This window comes from Cicer arietinum, chromosome 7, assembly GCF_000331145.2.
Source record: "Cicer arietinum cultivar CDC Frontier isolate Library 1 chromosome 7, Cicar.CDCFrontier_v2.0, whole genome shotgun sequence".
NCBI classification, from domain to species: domain Eukaryota; kingdom Viridiplantae; phylum Streptophyta; class Magnoliopsida; order Fabales; family Fabaceae; genus Cicer; species Cicer arietinum.
In genome coordinates this window covers 11,387,659-11,406,628 of record NC_021166.2, presented here as the reverse complement: position 1 = coordinate 11,406,628, position 18,970 = coordinate 11,387,659, and the positions used below count along the sequence as shown (strand labels likewise).

The following is an 18,970-nucleotide window of genomic DNA, read 5'->3' as shown; positions in this document are numbered from 1 at the left end:
ATTTTCTCGTAAAAATTCTCTCTTTCAACGGAGTGTTTAAAATTTTCATTGATGATCTCCATGTAATTTATGATAATGTAATCTCTATTGATGTCATTAAAATGTAGATACATGATTTGATGTTTTTTTTTTTAATTGTGAAAAGTTAATTTTGTGATATTTTTTTCAAGGATCGTCCATTTTTGTATCACTCTATTTTTGTGTTTTATCATATGTCTTCATTTGAGAGAGGAAGGGGTGGAGAGTTAGAAGATATAGGGAGATTTAAAATCTAACTTACGGATAAAAACATCTCCTTGATTAATTTGAATACTTTATGGACTTGACATTGCAGAAAATGTCATCGCCCATGTCCCATATTATATTAACTATTATGACACTATATATATAATTGTGGGATTAACATTAATTAAAAGAAAAATGTACTTACCTATTTCATCATCATATAAATATATCTAAGATTTAATTGATGTTACAAATAATCAACACATATAACTTGTACAATAACGACCGTGCTTACAATGCACACATCACTTAAGATGTAATTAATTCAATCAACAACTAACATTGATACGTGGTTTTAGCTAACTTTATAGTTGATATAAGAGAGAAGTCACATACTATTCAATTGAACAAGATTGTCTGGAGTGAGAGACACTGAAAACCTAAACTCTATCCAATAATATGTACATCAAATTACTCAACGATGACCTCCTCTAATTAAGTATATTAATTGCAATATTTATGCATTTTTTTTTTTGGCAAATCAATGGTACACTTCTTTTGGCATGTGTATTGGAGATAATCAATAAGTGGTTGATCAACAACTTTAGATAAGAGATACAAAATATGAGAGTACTTTTAAATTTTGAATGCGTTAGGTTTAAAAGGTAAAAAATAAATTTCACGTGGTTTGTAACAAAAAAATAAAAATAGAGACACAATATTTCAAAATTAATAACATTCACTAAAACCATAGACTTTATTTCAACAAAAATCACTTGCGTATCTCAAGATCTTCTTATTGCTGAACGAGAAATTATGTAATTTGTTTCACTCTTCATTGCATTAATGATCTTTGTTTAAGGGAAATCTTTTTTTAATGAATTGTAAGATAATACTCCATCTATTTCAAAATAATTGATTCATTTGTAAAAAAAAATTGTCTCACAATAATTGACCATTTCAATTTTTAATGGACTTTTTTCCAATTGTATATTTAATTAATATTACTTATATAATTTTCAATGCAATATTTTTTACATGTATTTATAATGTTAATAACACACTAATAATTAAAAAAAATTAATTTAATAGTTTTCTTTTTTATATTTATATTTTTTATTTAATATTTGTAGAATTATCAAATAATTTAATTATTTTGAGACAAAATATTAAATATATTTAAGTAATAATCTAAAAATAAACTCTAAAAAAAACTAAGTCTTGAAAATTGTCGTACTTCATTATCTTTATTTTCAAACCTAAATCAAAGAACAATAATGTTTTTTTAATAATCTCCCATAAAAATTATTACTAATTTTTATTTTATATGTAGAATTTTTATTTTAAAATAAATAATAAATTTCATTATAATTAATGTAGACATGTGGGGGTACTGGTTGCAATCGGAGACAAGCAATTTTCACTTTCTGATACTCCTTTCATTTTGAAACGAAGTAACTCTGTTTTTCGAAATAAATTTATGTGCTTCAATTTAAATCCAATAAACAATAAGCCAAATCAAGACGAACGATCCACCCAATACGAAAAAGCCACGTCAGATCAAAACACGTGTACCCAACAAATTCAACGACACACGCATATACGAAGCGGTAAAAAAAAAAAAGAAGAAGAACAGAGCATAACTCACAGAACCCCGAACCCAAACAACCCAATCCATCATCATCTTCTTCTTCTGAATCAAACCTGTTAGCATTATGGCACTCAATTGTTAACCAGATCTGAAAATACCATTTATTTTAGTGGAATTTTACGTTCGATCTGTAAATTCAATCCACCGTCTTTGTCTTTGGTAACTTCGAAATAATCCTTGTTTAATTTAGCCATGGCTGCGCCATTTTTCTCAACGCCTTTTCAGCCTTATGTTTATCAGGTACTTGAATTTATTATTTTTCTTTTTTATAGAAAATTTATTGGCTTCGATCACCTGCTTCTGTTAACCTAGATTATGTGATAGCTTAGATGAGTTTGAATACTAAATTAATGTGTTTATTACATTAATAAATTGTTAGCTAGGGTGACATTTTTGAAATTGGAGTTTCCAGAACTTTGATTTATGTTTATTTTATATGTACTGAGATTTTGCGATTAATATTGCTTTTTTAGTTAGTTTGATAAGTTAGCTTCATTGATGATCATGATTAAAAAAGAAAAGCTTCATTGTATGATCGACAAAGTTCTGTTTGAGTTCAGGAACGTGGTAATTTACTCCTTTGTGGTGACGGAGCTTATATATTTTCTTTGTAATGTGCAAAATGAATTTGTCTAAAAGTTTTTATTTTATTTTTTATTTTTATAAAAAAATCTGGACTAGGTTTGTGTGATGTTAAAATTGATAAATGAGTGTGTTTTATTTTCACGCATACTGGTCTCAGTGAAAGAGTTGCCTTTCTAAGTGTAAGGAAGGAGCAGTTAACCTCTCATAACTAGCAAAACAGGTGCAAGAAAACGTGTAGAGTTCACTAGTAATCCTAACGTTCTACCTAATTAAAGAAAAAGGCAGTTTTGTTGGTATTTTGATTCATATATCTGCATGTGATGCCAAAAATATTATCCTTTTCTGAGCATTGCTTATTAAGGGTGTCTCAACTCTCGGTATCCCTGAACTTATTTTAGGGATAGAATTCTATCATAAAAAGGGGAGAAAACGAAATACTGACATTATACAGTTTTCATTTGCTCTTGTTAAATATTCTTCACAATCTCATGATGAATTCTTTCTTGTAATGTTGTTTAGAGCCAGCAAGATGCAATAACCCCTTTTCAGATTTTAGGGGGTGAAGCTCAGGTGGTTCAGGTATATGTCACTCTCCTGAGTCTTACATGTCAATCTTTTCTGTCTTTCTTTTTTATATTATCAACAGTTATGTAACATTGTTTGTCATTTGGTTCTTGCAACACAGATAATGTTGAAGCCACAAGAAAAAATCATCGCAAAGCCTGGTAAGCTGCTGGGTATTTTTATTCACAGGTCTTGAGAACTTTTTCACTGATGATCTTTCTTTGCAGACTTTTTAGATGAAAATTCCATGCTCTATCATTTTGAATTGTAAATATAGGTCACATGCTTGAATATGGTATTGGCGCAAACATGATTCTATATATAATAATGCTTGCAATGGAGGCGTAGGGTCTATTTTTCATCCTGATGTTTGTCTGTTCAACATGGCTAATACTGGTCATGATTTGAGCATCATTTGGGGATGAAATAACAAATTGATTTGCATATATTTAATTGTTTTTTTGGGTCCAAATATAAAGTTCTTATTTGCTCAAAACCTTCACAGTTTAAATTATTTCCCTGATAGACAATGATTGAATAATAATTCCCTAGTTTATTAATTCTTTTATGACTTGCCGTTCCACAAGCTTGCATGTAAGCATGTTTGTGATTCTCTTATTAAACGAACAAGTTTCATCAAGTATGAGTTAGCCTGAATCCAAGTAACTTTTACTGCAATAGGAGATGTGCAGATAATTTTTTTTTTGGCATTTTATTAATATTCCTCACTGTAACATCTTTTTTGAATATGGTGGTACATATGACAACACGCACATATTTCAGCCTCTATGTATACATAACTCACCGTTGGAATTGTGGAGCGCACCTATCAATATTTTTAATTGAATATGTTTGCTATGGCAATTGTAGGTTCCATGTGCTTTATGTCTGGATCAGTTGAAATGGAAAATGCCTACCTTCCAGAAAATGAAGTTGGCATATGGCAATGGTTGTTTGGCAAAACTATAACTAATATTGTTGTTCGCAATTCTGGACCAAGTGATGGATTTGTTGGAATTGCTGCGCCTTATTTTGCAAGAATTCTCCCGGTTTGTACTTACCTCTCTAAATTGTTTAAATAATGGATTGTTACTCCTCTTCTGGTTTTAATTAAATCTCAAAATTCATCATTTGTAAACATATATTTGTATCTATCTGACTCAAATTATTTTCATATGTGACTATGTGCCTGATGCTTATTCGATACAGATTGATTTGGCAGTGTTTGATGGAGAGATTCTGTGTCAGGTATGTCTAATTTGCTTTCAGTTGTTCAAATTGATTTCAAATACCAAAATTCGATTTCTATGGGTTTACTGGTTGGTAATTATTACTTTTTTAATCTAAGGACCGGAATACAAACATAACTTTATTTTGATTTTTGTGTAGCCTGATGCATTTTTGTGCTCGGTCAATGATGTGAAGGTCAGCAACACAGTTGATCAGAGGGGACGTAATATTGTTGCTGGTGCTGAGGTGAGATATTTGTGATAAATGTGCCGTTTCCTGTAATTTTCTAATAACTTAAACTTGGTTACTTGTCAGAGAAGCAACTTTAGTTTTCTGTTTTGAATATTATTGTTTCATTGTGATATATATCACATGAAATGGACAATGTACTTGCACTCAATGATGTGACAATCTGTGTACGCTGCAATGTCTACATTGAATTGTGTTTGTAGTACCAAAAGGTACTGTGGACATGGGAAAATGTTCTTAGGATGAGTTACTTGTCCACATATTGGTGTAATTGATGCACAAATTTTTGCTCATAAACCATAAGCTATTTCTTTTAACACTTCGCTTTTAGTTAGTATGGTTCTACCATATAATCTACCACCACATATAGTACATGACTTTTTAGGTTTAATATTCTTTTTTGTGATTTATCCTTAAAAGTCATTATAAACTCTATCATAATCATATTTCTTCTAACATATTATGTTTTCTATTGGCAAGTACATGTGAAAGAAGTTAAAGTCTCCTTGTCATGTATATATATTATTTCTCTAAGACTATTTTCGTATTATAGGTATTCTTGAGGCAGAAGCTATCTGGTCGAGGGCTCGCATTCATACTAGGCGGTGGATCTGGTATATTTTCTTGACTGATATACATACTTATAGCATTATTGCTGTATATTTTTTTGTTTCGGTTGCAACTCTTTCCTCCTTCCCAGTCCATCTTGCTATTTTAAACACCATTCTGATTAAGGTCTAATGTCTACCTTTGGAGTATTATTATTATTTATTTTTTAATTACTGTACTCCTATAGTATTTCTCATTGGAGTACTCTTTTGGATTCTCTTCATTGTTAGTTGTACAGAAAATTCTTGAGGTTGGTGAAGTTCTAGCTGTGGATGTTTCTTGCATTGTTGCTGTGACGAGTACAGTCGATATCCAAATAAAATATAATGGTCCCGCAAGAAGGACAATGTTTGGGGTAAGTAGCTTCTATTTCTGAAGTAGTATTTTCCTGTTCCACGGTAAATCCTGCTCTCGTGACTGAGTCTTTTTTGTGTGGGCTCATTAAATGTGCTTGGTTGTTGCAGTAGCAATTCGAAATTTTTATTCAACTGTTTACGTCAAAATTTACATTTATGTTTTCGTTGTGGTTGGTGAAAATAGAAGTGCATTTATGTTTTCGTAGTGGTTGGTGAAAATAGAAGTTAGCACTTCGTAATCTATTTGGGTTAACCCCAAAAGGAGGTAATTCTCTCCCTTTCACCCCCTTCCCCCAAAAATAATATGGGGGAACTTCAAAAAAATAGTAAAGGTGGACTTCAAAAGATTTTAAAAAGTTCCTCTAATTCTTCCCAATACTTCCAACACAAGGGAAGGGATTATCATAACCCTTTCCCTTCTCTTCCTAAAACTCCATCCCAAGGGAATTAGAGAGTTTATGAGAATTCTTTCTTCAATCAACAACAACAACCAAGCCTCATCCCAATAGGTGGGAGAGTTCTTCCTTCAATCATTCAAAAAAATTGTTCATTTCCTTTAATGGTTTCTATCAATTTCCCATTTTTCTTTTTTAAAAAGTACTAGTGGTAGCCTTCATGAGAAAATCAACGAAGTAAAACATGTCATAACACTTGTTTCATAGTTTAAGCATCTTGGGTCAATCATTTTGGATGATGGAGAGTATTTGGGAAACTATTGGGCTGTGTAAACATTTTAATAGCACAAGCCCTCAATTGTGAGGGTCCCAATTTTTTTTCTTTTTTACAATATAACAAACTAAGTGTGAAAATTTGTTTTATTCACTTTTAGTTTCTATTTTGATTTATAGAGACTTTTTTAAGGACTAAAAATATTATTTTTTTTACAAAAAAACATTTCAAAATAAGGACTAAAAGTGAATAAATTTTTTTTAGGAACTAAAAAGTTGAGAATTGTTTTATAGGGACTAAAAATAAAATTTTGAAATTCTATAAGGGCTAAAATTTATTTTACTCCTTTTTTTTTTTGTTAGAGACTTAATTTTTAAGATTAGAAAAGAATCTTCAAAATATTTAATACGGTCATGGAAAATATAAGGAAATGTAAAGCATAAGACTCAAACAGAGTAGATGAAACTCAGGTTATAATTTGTGATGGGAAAGTACCACTAAAGTTTAAGAGAAATTTTTTCTGAACAACTATAAGTGAAGTAAAGGTTTGTGAGACCAAATGTGAGACGGGATAGAGCAAAAAAAATAAATAAAAAAAACTCAATGCTGCAAAGATGAGAGGTATGTTACTAGGGATGAGTATATGCACAAGACAAGAAATGATTAGAGAGAAAATATCATAAAACTCATTGTGAGAAAAACGTTAGTCTCACCTGAATTGATTTTGACATGTGGAGAAGACTTTTAGAAAATTCTAATAATAATGAGTGCAACTTACACAAAACATAGAAGTAGAGGGAAAATGGAGAAAGTTATAGGTCAAACTATTAAGAATGATTTAGATTTAAATTGATTATTATTAGACCAGAAATAATTTAGATTTAATGATACAGTAAAAAGAAATTGGGGATGATACAACCAACTTTGGTACGTTGCATAGTATTTTACTTATGGGGCCACCGTGTCTCCCTTGATCTTAGATTCTTAATGTATTAGTAATCTTTCAAAATGCATCTTAATTTTCCCGAGAGTGTTAGTTATATGCTTGTGATGTGATCTTTAAATTACAGGGCGACAATGCGGTAACAGCTCTTCTAACTGGACCAGGAATCGTGTTCATACAAAGTTTACCCTTTCCCCGTTTCTCTCAGCGAATTGCTAGGTAATCAATCTGCTAGTAACAAAGTGTCACAACATCAATTGAATTACTGTCATGCATTGCTCAGTGACATTACCATATTCGTTGTTTGATTTTTCAGGGCGGTGACATCCCCAAACATGAGGGAAAATCCAAAGTTTTTCATACAGATTGCCATTTTCTTTTTCATGGCATATGTTGTCATTGTATCTTCATTATTATTGACAGATGTATGAATTTCACTTTTTATTTTCTGTTGTAGTTTTACTTTTACCCTGATAATTATAGGTGCTCTGGATTCCTCTGTTAATATCGGATTTCTTCTTGGCAGATCATCTTTGCCATATTTTAAAAATCTAAGTAGACCAATCGATTTGAACGACTTTACCGTTCTACGATAAATTATTGGATTGTTTTCAGATTTTCAATTATATCATTTCGGTGAATATTTTTTAGAGATTAATTGTCGTGTTCCGTCAATGTAAAAGTTTTTATATTATCAACACACCAACTATTTGCAGCATAATTTTAATGATAATTATGATTAGAGTTAAATATCTCTAATGATTTAATTATTGTGAATAACTCACCGTATAAAATCATATTTTCAATAGGTTGGTTGTAAGGAATTATATATATGATGTAAAAGAATTAAAATCAATGGAAAATAGTATGATCACAAACTATTTATAATTTAAATTAAATTTGATGCCTCAATATTTGTTATATTATCAATCTATCACATTCAACTTTGCTTTTGAAAATTTTAGACTTAAAATTAATAAATTATTTTAAAAAAATTCTAAATTAAAATTTTAATAGTATTTTAAACAATAAAGATAATTAATATTCATAAATTTTTCCTCTAGTCTAAAAATTCTCTTTTGTGACAAATTTATCTACTTTTTAGCCACCAAAGCTCTCATATTCCTTCTGAATATGGAATGGAGGTCAAGGGCAACAAATAGCTTCTTTTATTGAGCTGCCTCCAATGATAAGAGTGTTTAACGATCAATAAAAAATGCTAGAAGTTGAATAAGGGGATGTGAATTTAAAATTTAGGCCAAGGGCAACAAATGGTTTCTCTTATTAAGCCGTTCCCAATTGTAAGAGTTTAGCGATCAATAAAGAATATTAGAAGTTGAACAAGGAGATTTGAATTTGAAATTTAGGTCAAGTTAACAAATGTATTTATTAAAGAATAAAAAAAAATTAAAAAAATAATAATTTAAACTTTTAAAACGTAAAATGCATTAATTTTTTATATTTCTATATTTAAATCTGTTGAGACAAAATCTCTCTAATGGTTTTAATGATAACAAAATTGTTTAAAAGATTATGATTGTGTTTAATGAATAATATGTGCTTTTGAGTGAATTCATATAAGAAAACAGGTTATTAATCATTAAGACAAAGGAGAAAAATCTGATTCAAATATGGAAGATTGGTATACCAGAGGATGATCTCGTAAAGAGGATGAAGCTTCAAATTGCAAAAATCTCATCCTCAATAATACAGATGTTTTTTATTCATTAAAGAAAGGCGAAACAATATTAAAGAATTAATAAATAAAGCATTTGATATAAAGTAGCCAAAAGGCAAAATAATAGGTACAAGGATGGCCAGTACGATGTAAGAGGATGACAGTACTAGGTTGGAGGATGGTTCTATAAAGTCCACATCATTCCCAAAGTTGAAAGCAACTCATCCTATCATGTGCAAAGGCTAAAAGCAGATCTATATATCATTCTTGTATGATTAAAAACAATGTAGAGTCAATCTACATAAATGCAACAACAAACAAGCAAAAATAGAAGCCTTCACATATCTTGAAGAAAGGAACTCTGAACCATGTGCAAAAGAATGACAGTACTGTGTAAGAGGATGGTTCTCTATTGTCAACATCACTCTTAAAAGATGAAAACGACCTAGCCCTTCAACTTTCAGAAAGGTTGTAGCCCACAAAGTCAAAGATATAGTCTTATATGTCTTGAAGAATGAGAAAATAAAAGGACAACTCAATATCAAGTTCCAAGGAGGTTGATCCTCATGCTCGAGGGTGGACTGAATGTGTTTAAGGACAATTGGATGACAATTCTATAATTATGATGAAAACCTTGGACTTTTTGATTAAATTTCCAACGGTCATAAAGAGCTTATCACATGAAAAGATCATCATAAGACTTCTATGAAAGGCAGCAAACTCTTCATCATCAAAGACACAACAACATTGCATAAAAAGATAAGCATCTTAAAGTCATCAAGAGCAATATCCATCATCTCTTTATACTTTTTATAATCCTACACTAGATCTTTGAAATATCTTCTGAGAAAGTGTATAAGTAAAGAGAAACAATCTTATTCATATTACATTGTAATTTCCAAGTGAGTTGCACTTAGAAATAGTTGGAACTTGTTAGAAACAAGATTGTAAGTTTGGTGAGGCTAAAGAATACACAAAGTGTAATCATCCTCTATGAGAGGTTGATCAGTTTTATCATTAGTTAAATGTCACAAGTATATGAGGACTGAACTTATAGCCTTCATTGGGTGAACTAGTATAAAAGTTGTGTGTGTCATTCTCTTCGTTTTCTCTTTCTTTTACTCAGTACATATTCAAAGGTTTAAATAACCATCGTCGAGTTCACATCCTCTCAGAGAGGATATCATTTCAAAATACTTGAAAAATATTTTTTAAACAGTAAAATCCCTATTCAACCCCTCCTTCTAGTGATATTTAGTTACATCAAAATCACTAACAAATATCACGAGAACACTTATCAATATTTTATTTGAAATTTTCAAGCTCTTACAATTTCCACAATTAATAATCACCATAACTAGAAAAATATTTACAAGGAACTTGCAATAATATTATAAACTCTATTATCTTTTAACAACAAGATAATGACTCTCTTAAGAGTCATAAAGTAGTTTGAGGAGTTAAAGTGAGAAGAATGTCGGTCATTAGTTTAATTTCTATGTGTAACAAAATTAATCATTAATTATTAATTAATATTAGCTATTTTAAATAAAAAACAATAAAATAATAATTCATTATTACAGTTATAAAATAAATATATATGGCAATATCATAAAATCTTATGGAATGACTGAGAATGTATTTTTATTAAACTAATAGAATTATAATATAAATATTTTAATTCTTATTATAATTATGTAAAATAATAAATAAGTCTTACAATTAATATTTTTAAGGTAGATTAGATTGATTATATGAGAACATATTTATGTATAATTGAGATAGATTTTAATATAAGACAATCGAGATATCAAATTTAAAATATGCAATGATATATAAAAATGGTTATAATCGAAATAGTTTCATAGACTCCAACATGAAATAGGACAAAGTGGAACAAAATGAGGCGGATGGAGAGCAAGTAAAAATGTTAACCATGGAAAATTCGGAAAGACAAGTAACGCCAAGACGTTCCGTCACACAAAAAAAGAGTAACGCGGAGACGTGGTTTTACGCGCAGAAAACAGCGAGTACAAATAAGGCACTTCCACGCAATGTGCTTTAATAGCAGTTCTTGTATCGGAAGACCGCACCACACCCTCTGTCTCGTGAGTCCCATAATTCCCACTCTCTTTTCGCTCCATCTTCGTCCTTTCTAGTAGTTTCTATTCTTACTTCTCTCTAACTTTCCCAACCCTAACCCTATTTATTCAAATCACTCTATCATTTTCTTCTTCATTTCTCCGCAACCGTTTTCCGATCTGCTTCGCCTTTCTCCTAAATCAATTCATATTTCCGTTACTTCGACGCAAGAAGAAGAAGAAGAAGAAGAAGATGAAGACGTTCGCGATTCTCATTTGAAGGCTCCAACGCCGTCGATCAGGGAGTTTCACTGGCTCGTCGTGTTGGTTTTGATTGCTCAAGGAACAAATCTTGTTGTTCTATCTCCTCGGTTTGATTCACCACAAACCCTAGTTACTGTTGATATGGATTCTCGTTATTTCTGATTTGAGAGGATTTGCTTCGCCGGAATTGAATTCGCCTGATTCTCACGCTCGACCGTTCCGACGCAGATATTTGTGATATTTATGTGTGATTCACTTGAAGGAGTTTGAATTCTCTGGATTTTGAGTTTTATTACGAAGACGAAGTTTCTGCATATTTGTCGCTCGTGAAGAATTCTAGAAGTGAATCTCATTGTTGCGGCGGATCGATTTGTCGATCCTAACCTTAGTAATTTGAAAGTTTAGGAAAAAAGAAAAAAGCGAAAAAAATAGCTTGAATTTATTGTACTGTTTGATTTGTTTTTGAGTTTGAATAACAGGGGCTTTTGTTATTATTATTATTTTTTTTTTTATTTTTTAATTTCAAAGGCCCTTTGATTCTCTTGTGTTTTGTTGTTATTTGCTTTGGTGAATTAATCTTCTTTTATAGTTTGAAGGCTCCAACGCCGTCGATCAGGGAGTTTCACTGGCTCGTCGTGTTGGTTTTGATTGCTCAAGGAACAAATCTTGTTGTTCTATCTCCTCGGTTTGATTCACCACAAACCCTAGTTACTGTTGATATGGATTCTCGTTATTTCTGATTTGAGAGGATTTGCTTCGCCGGAATTGAATTCGCCTGATTCTCACGCTCGACCGTTCCGACGCAGATATTTGTGATATTTATGTGTGATTCACTTGAAGGAGTTTGAATTCTCTGGATTTTGAGTTTTATTACGAAGACGAAGTTTCTGCATATTTGTCGCTCGTGAAGAATTCTAGAAGTGAATCTCATTGTTGCGGCGGATCGATTTGTCGATCCTAACCTTAGTAATTTGAAAGTTTAGGAAAAAAGAAAAAAGCGAAAAAAATAGCTTGAATTTATTGTACTGTTTGATTTGTTTTTGAGTTTGAATAACAGGGGCTTTTGTTATTATTATTATTTTTTTTTTTATTTTTTAATTTCAAAGGCCCTTTGATTCTCTTGTGTTTTGTTGTTATTTGCTTTGGTGAATTAATCTTCTTTTATAGAGATAGAAAGAAAGAGAAATATACCATGGCGGTGTATTATAAACATAAAAGTGCAAGAGATTTTGATTCAATTCCTATGGATGGTCCTTTCATCTCTGTTGGTACTTTGAAAGAAAAAATATTTCAATCCAAGCATTTAGGGAGAGGTACTGATTTTGATCTCTTGGTCACCAATGCCCAGACCAATGAAGGTTGGTTCTTATTTTTAATTAGTGATTTAGGGCGATAATTTGAGTTTGGGTTTCAATTTGTTGCTAAATTTCAAAATAGACCTTTTGTATATTCAATAACTTTGAGGAGGGGCTTCCTGGATAAACTTGTGGTAGTTATCCTGTACCTCTCAAAGGACACAATTTTTACCAATCCTCATCTGCCATTAGCTGAAACAGGTTTGATTTGTATTTTTCTCTTCACAACCCCAGATAAATAAAGAAAGAAAAAAAAAACCTAACAATTAAAAGCCATAGAAAGTTGATGGGTAGGGATCCTCTCTATTTCTCAAATTTAATAGAGGGATTCATTACTAATGTTTTGATTGTATAAAGTTCCAATTATACTAAATACATGCCTTAATTTTTAGAAATATAGGTCTTTATGCACCAAAAACTTTAATATTTAAAGAAATGGAGAGAATCTCTACTCGCAGTTAGGTTGCAATCTAGTTGTAATAATTACAAGCACCCAACTTTGCTGCGGAATTTTGGTAGTTCTTATACCAGGCTTCATGAAATAGCAATTTTTAGTGTTTTATAGTTGCTCTGTCTCTTGCAATTTCAGAATATCTTGATGAAGAAATGTTGATACCTAAAAATACTTCAGTGTTAATTCGTCGAGTTCCAGGACGGCCACATTTACCAATTGTTACTGAACTAGAGTACTATCTCAAACCTTTAATCTCATTATTTATGTAGTTGGATTTTTCACTGTTGATCATGCATTGTGCATATTAGTTTGTTAAAATGGGAAGTCATCCATATGTCATTCTCTGTTTATTTTCTCCATATACAGTGAGCCAGCCAAAAACTACATTGTTCATTTGTGTATGTGAGATAAATTATATGCTCTTGAGTTGCAGCTGTATTTTGCCTTTTGCAGACAAAAGGTGGAAAATAACGCGGTGGAATCCAATCATGCGAACAGTAGCTTGCCAGCTGATGATATGTCTGCCATGAAATATGTAAGTTCCTTTTTCTTTTCATTTTATTTTTATAAGCAATTCAGCTGCTTTCTCTAGGGAATTGAACACTTTGTACTACATAACAGCCCGAAGATTCAGATTGGGATGAATTTGGCAATGATTTGTATTCAATACCTGATCAACTTCCAGTTCAATCGAGCAACTTGATTCCAGAGGCTCCTCCTCCAACAAATAATGTTGATGAAGACAGTAAGATTAAGGCATTGATTGATACTCCAGCGCTCGATTGGCAAAAGTGAGTAAATATTCTCCTTTATTTGGTGTGTTGTTTTGTGCATGGAATTGAAGTATAATCAGTTGATAGAAGAAAACAGATGAATATTAATTTTTCCCTCCTGCAAGAATGAGTAGTATCCTCTCTTATTCTCTTCAAGAGGAAATGGAGATTCCTCGTCTCCGAAAGACCTGTTTTGGAACAGTTGTTCCATGTTTTCCAACCAAACTTATGCTATGTTTGGATTTCTAATGATGGATGAAATGGAAGGAGTCAAGGAGATGGGATGGGATAAAATACCATATTATGTTTGGGTATTTATAATGAAATGGAGGATAGTTTTCATTTTATTGTTAGAGAAGTGAACCAAATGAGTTCATAAAGAATAAATGAGTTCATAAAGAATAAATGAGTTATATCCTATACATCCCAAATGGAGGAGTGGGGTCTAGCGGTATTAGATGGAAAAGGATGGAATGAACTTGTCAACTAAGTTCCATTCAAATCCAACTTATTTTAACATTCTAATCAATTTCACTAGTTTGATTCCATTCTGATTCCTTCTATTCGATCAAATCCAATCATAGCTTAAAACATCCTTATTCATTCAGAATGTTTCATTTCAAATGCCGAAAATCTGTACAATGCCTTTCTTTTGGTAATAACACTTGCTTTCTTGGATATATGACGTTTTATGTTGATGTTTTTGTTGCATGCAGTCAAAGTTCAGATTTTGGCCCTGGTAGAGGTTTTGGAAGAGGCATGGGTGGACGGATGGGGGGTGGACGTGGTTTCGGTGATTCTCTTTTATTATTCTTTACATTTTTTAGTGATTTGCTTCTTTGTATACAAATATTAATATAATGATGAACTAATGGTTATTTACCTGCTGGGGTCTGTTAGGGTTAGAGCGGAAAACCCCTCCACAAGGCTATGTATGTCACAGATGCAAGGTGCCTGGTATGTTAATATTTTTCTGAGCTTTATAATCCCCATCTGCTTATGAAATGCTGGATACCAATGTCAGTTCATATAGCTTACTTTTTCTTCTCACTTTTGTTTAGGACATTTCATTCAGCACTGCCCTACAAATGGCGATCCAAATTATGACATCAAGAGAGTCAAGCAACCTACTGGTATTCCTAGATCTATGCTGATGGTAAACCCACAAGGTTCCTATGCTTTACCGAATGGTTCAGTAGCTGTTTTGAAGCCAAATGAGTGAGTATATCTTGATTCTTCTTGTCCATTCTGTTATAAGCAAACATGAAATTGAGTTTTATGTTTTTCTTTCAAACAGGGCTGCTTTTGAGAAAGAAATAGAAGGCTTGCCATCTACACGTTCTGTTGGGGATCTACCACCTGAGCTCCACTGCCCCTTATGCAGTAATGTTATGAAAGATGCCGTGTTAACAAGCAAGTGTTGTTTTAAAAGCTTCTGTGACAAATGTATGTGTTTTTATGCTTCTGTAATTTTATGGGTTTTAGAATTAGAGTATCATACTAATGCGTCTTCAGTGTCCCTCTTCCCCATTAAAAAACAGGCACTAAATAGTTAGATGTTGTAATGCTATTTTTGGCCCTGAACTATTGTATTGAATGCTTTACATTGAAGTTATGTTGTATCCTTCTGAAATTGTTATCAGGTATTAGAGACTATATTATCTCCAAGTCTATGTGCGTATGTGGTGCAATGAATATTCTTGCAGATGATCTTTTACCAAATAAGACACTAAGAGATACCATCAATCGAATCCTGGAGTCCGGTAATAGCAGCACTGAAAATGCTGGGAGCACTTTTCAAATTCAAGGTTATTAAAACTATTATGATTTTACTCTTACTTGGACCATCACTGGCCATCAATTTATCATATATACATTTTTTTATTTGAGTTTTATTTTTCAGATATGGAGTCTGCTCGCTGTCCACAGCCTAAGATTCCATCTCCAACGTCATCTGCTGCCTCCAAGGGAGAACTAAAGATTTCACCTGTTAATGACGGAACATCAAATATACAGGATGCAGCTGATGAAAGAAAGGCTGTTTCTGCTCCACAGCAGGCATCGGAGCATGTAAAGATGCCTAGAGCTGGTGATGTATCTGAAGCTACTCATGAATCTATGAGTGTGAAGGAACCAGCGCCACAAGGGAGTGCCCCTGTGGTTGAGGAAGAAGTGCAGCAAAAATTGGTTCCTACTGAGGCAGGTAATGTAGACTGTTGCTATTTCATCCTATTTTTATTTTTATTTTGTGTGGTGGTGGTGGTTATGCGTGTGCTTATTGAATATGATTTGGTGGAAAATGGATGATAGTGAGACACTATTTCTTGAACCAGCAAAAACCTACTCAGTTTGTTGATTTTTTGTTAGGGTATTCTAATTTGATTTTTCGACTTTGCAGGAAAGAAAAAGAAAAAGAAGAAAGTCCGTATGCCTGCAAATGGTAAATCTACTATTTTGTCTGACATTTATCTCAAACTGTAAAAATAAAAATCCTGGATCTGGTTTTGTATAGCGCTGCATTTAGTGGACTGAAATACAAAGGCTTTAACTGGATAGTAATTGCAAATAATTTTTGCTTATCATGCAGATTTTCAATGGAAAGCCCCACATGATCTTGGGGCTGAGACCTATATGATGCCAATGGGTCCACCTCCTGGCGGCTATAATCCATACTGGAATGGCATGCAACCTTGTATGGATGGATTTATGGCACCATATGCTGGTCCGCCAATGCATATGATGGGTTATGGTCTAGGCCCCTATGACATGCCATTTGTGGGTGGTCTGCCTCATGACCCATTTGGCATGCAAGGTTACCTGATGCCTCCTATGCCGCCTCCGCCTCATGGGTAAGCAATTTTATGTTGTTCAAATTTAAACTTCAGCACTTACCGACTAGCTTCTCTCTCCCTCTCACACACACATAACACAGCATTATGTCTTCTTGATGCTGAGGAAGGGATTTGAAGTTCGCAGAGTAACCACCATTAGTAGACGTGGTTGCTTGTTTGTCTGACTATATGTTGATACATTTCTCAAGAATTTTTATATTGTAATATAATAATTATGACTGTGTTTAGGAATCTTGCTGAGTTCAGTATGGGGATGAACATTCCACCTCCAGCTATGAGTAGAGAGGAGTTCGAAGCTCGAAAATCCGAGTTGAGGAGGAAGCGTGAAAATGAGAGGTACAAATTGAACTTCTCTTGGATGGTTTTGTCGTGTTTCTGTTATGTTTGTTTGAGAAGTTCGTTAGATTTTGTACTGCTGAAAAATGGAAACATACAAGACATATTGGGATTTTATCTGGAAATTTATTATTCCTAGAGATAATTTATTACTGGCCTTTTCCCCCTCTTGACATAGTTTTTGGTTCAATAATTGCAAACATGGTTCTTTACCTAGTGGATTTTGTTGCCAAGTTTATTAATTGTGCAATGTTATCATGGTTCTTTTTGCATGTAATTGTATGTAGTGCATGGACTGAACTATGTATAGTTTCTTTTTTCTCAGTGTTTTAATGAATTTATTTCTTTAATGGAACAGGGACTTATCCAAGGATCGAGAGTTTGGTAGGGAAGTGAGCAGTGTTGGGGATGTATCTTCAATAAAATCAAAAACTGTATGTGCTTTTTATTGTCTTAATTTTGCTCTCTTTCTCTGTGGACTTTTATGCGCCTTTTACTTTTTGTGGTTTTTCTACCAAAAGTTTCCCCAGAAACCTCAAGCATACAGAAGAACATTGATTGCACTACATAATCCTATTTGTTATTTTTGTTCGACTAATTATAGTATTCTTTGGCAATTAGTTCTTCTGGTTTCATTTATTGATAAAAAGACTTGTTTATCAAGTGATACTCTGGTTTCGTATATTGATAAAAAGATTTGTTTATCAAGTGATACTCTGGTTGATCATGAAATGGTTGAGGGAACGATGCCTATTTGTCTCGCCATTATTTTATGGTCAACAACAACAATTGGTTTAAAGTGAGTTGAAAGAAAATGATGATAATGATATAGCTGCATATAATAATGGTTCAGTGCTGTGATTAAATCTCCACTGGTCCAGTGTCGGAAGGACTATATTTTAGCACCTTAGATTTTTGAAGCATTTTGTCTTTGGACACTAATTGGGTGAAGTGACAAGTTTTTGTTGATTCTTTCAAGATCATGGTTGTTGATTTCTTCTGCATTTGGTTTGTCCTGATGGTAATTAATGTTTTCTGAAGAGGGTGGAATAAATTGGTTCATCAAGTTTGAGATTCCTAAAAATTTTGGATTGTTTGATTTTAAATTTAGTTGGGTAGCATGTGTGTAATAACAAATTTCTGGAATGTGGGTCTTCTTGGAATTTTCATATAATGATGCCAGTGGGGGATTTTACTTAAGATTCTCATTCAAATGGCAGCTAAAGTATCATGTGGCATACATTATTATTGTCTAACAACTCTCTGTATTAGCAGAAAGCCTGGGGTACCTTAATGCACCCCAATTTTTTTTATATAGATTGATGCATCATTTTTATTTTTCGTATCATAAATCCAACATGCGACGGGTAACAAACGCTCCATTATTTGTTAGAATAATATTTTTATTTTAAAAAAACTGAATTTAATTATAAATAGTGTTGAGAGGCACGTAGGATTGGGTAACTTGGAGTAAAGGCGTGATTCTTTAGCTCCACAGATTTCTTTGACTAAGGTGAATTCTTGCGTAAAACAAATAATTGAAATTATCTACTGACACCGACCGAACCCGGGGCGTTAATCATTAGTTATGTTGCGTAAAAAAAAAAACATAGTTATGTTTGGTTACTTGTATGATTTTTAGGATGAATGAACCTAATCTTTTTGTAAACTCGATTATTAAGAAAATAGCTGGATCTAAGCCAAAATCAACATGCAACGTGTGCATTTTTAGAAGACTCGACAGGGAGCATTCAAATCTAACTTATTATAAAAACGATTGCATCTAGATTTTGGGGTTGGAGCAAAAAGTATATATTCATCTTGCTTTTTTTAATTAACTGCATTATAATCAGGTCTTGTGATTACACAAAAGTAGTGTCCTATTGTGTTTTCTAAAGATGTTTTGATGTTACAGAATTTTTTGTCCCTGACATGAAAGATCTCTTGTCACACTATTAATTTATAATTATTCTTAAAAAAATGTGGTATGTGACAAAATAATGGATTTTTATTAAATATCGTTAAAACTTATATAAAATTCATTTTTATAAGTTAATGGGGGTAAATAACGGGTCAATTAAATTTATAAAGAGCGG

The 18,970-nt window shown here is 32.5% G+C and overlaps 2 protein-coding genes across 3 annotated transcripts in view; both read left to right on the top strand.

Annotated features, from left to right (window-relative positions):
* Positions 1–1,847: 1,847 nt before the first annotated feature.
* On the top strand, positions 1,848–7,704 carry LOC101489346 (uncharacterized). Its single transcript, XM_004508874.4, has 10 exons — positions 1,848–2,116; positions 2,981–3,040; positions 3,147–3,186; positions 3,896–4,074; positions 4,235–4,273; positions 4,415–4,501; positions 5,058–5,118; positions 5,344–5,468; positions 7,209–7,300; positions 7,398–7,704. The coding sequence occupies exons 1-10, from the start codon at positions 2,069–2,071 to the stop codon at positions 7,510–7,512; spliced, it is 846 nt and encodes a 281-aa protein (XP_004508931.1). The 5' UTR covers positions 1,848–2,068; the 3' UTR covers positions 7,513–7,704.
* Positions 7,705–11,685: 3,981 nt separating this feature from the next.
* LOC101489018 (E3 ubiquitin ligase PQT3-like) overlaps positions 11,686–18,970 on the top strand; it is an 8,786-nt gene continuing 1,501 nt past the window's right edge. The window contains exons 1-14 of one of the 2 annotated variants that reach the window (XM_012718188.3): positions 11,686–12,462; positions 13,049–13,145; positions 13,367–13,448; positions 13,535–13,704; positions 14,403–14,479; positions 14,587–14,643; positions 14,748–14,904; positions 14,984–15,132; positions 15,330–15,494; positions 15,590–15,889; positions 16,085–16,126; positions 16,274–16,535; positions 16,767–16,874; positions 17,233–17,308. In XM_012718188.3, coding sequence (XP_012573642.1) covers positions 12,297–12,462; positions 13,049–13,145; positions 13,367–13,448; positions 13,535–13,704; positions 14,403–14,479; positions 14,587–14,643; positions 14,748–14,904; positions 14,984–15,132; positions 15,330–15,494; positions 15,590–15,889; positions 16,085–16,126; positions 16,274–16,535; positions 16,767–16,874; positions 17,233–17,308 — 1,908 coding nt within the window. In that variant the 5' untranslated portion in view covers positions 11,686–12,296. The remainder of the gene's footprint in view (positions 12,463–13,048; positions 13,146–13,366; positions 13,449–13,534; positions 13,705–14,402; positions 14,480–14,586; positions 14,644–14,747; positions 14,905–14,983; positions 15,133–15,329; positions 15,495–15,589; positions 15,890–16,084; positions 16,127–16,273; positions 16,536–16,766; positions 16,875–17,232; positions 17,309–18,970) is intronic. The other variant, XM_027337125.2, reaches the window with a different exon arrangement.

Bases quoted from the DNA above. Each gene is read 5' to 3' on its own strand.
- LOC101489346 (XM_004508874.4), top strand. From the start codon at position 2,069: ATGGCTGCGCCATTTTTCTCAACGCCTTTTCAGCCTTATGTTTATCAG. The intron at 4,274-4,414 runs GTATGTCTAATT...ATTTTTGTGTAG, and splicing joins ATGGAGAGATTCTGTGTCAG to CCTGATGCATTTTTGTGCTC. The intron at 4,502-5,057 runs GTGAGATATTTG...TTCGTATTATAG, and splicing joins ATATTGTTGCTGGTGCTGAG to GTATTCTTGAGGCAGAAGCT.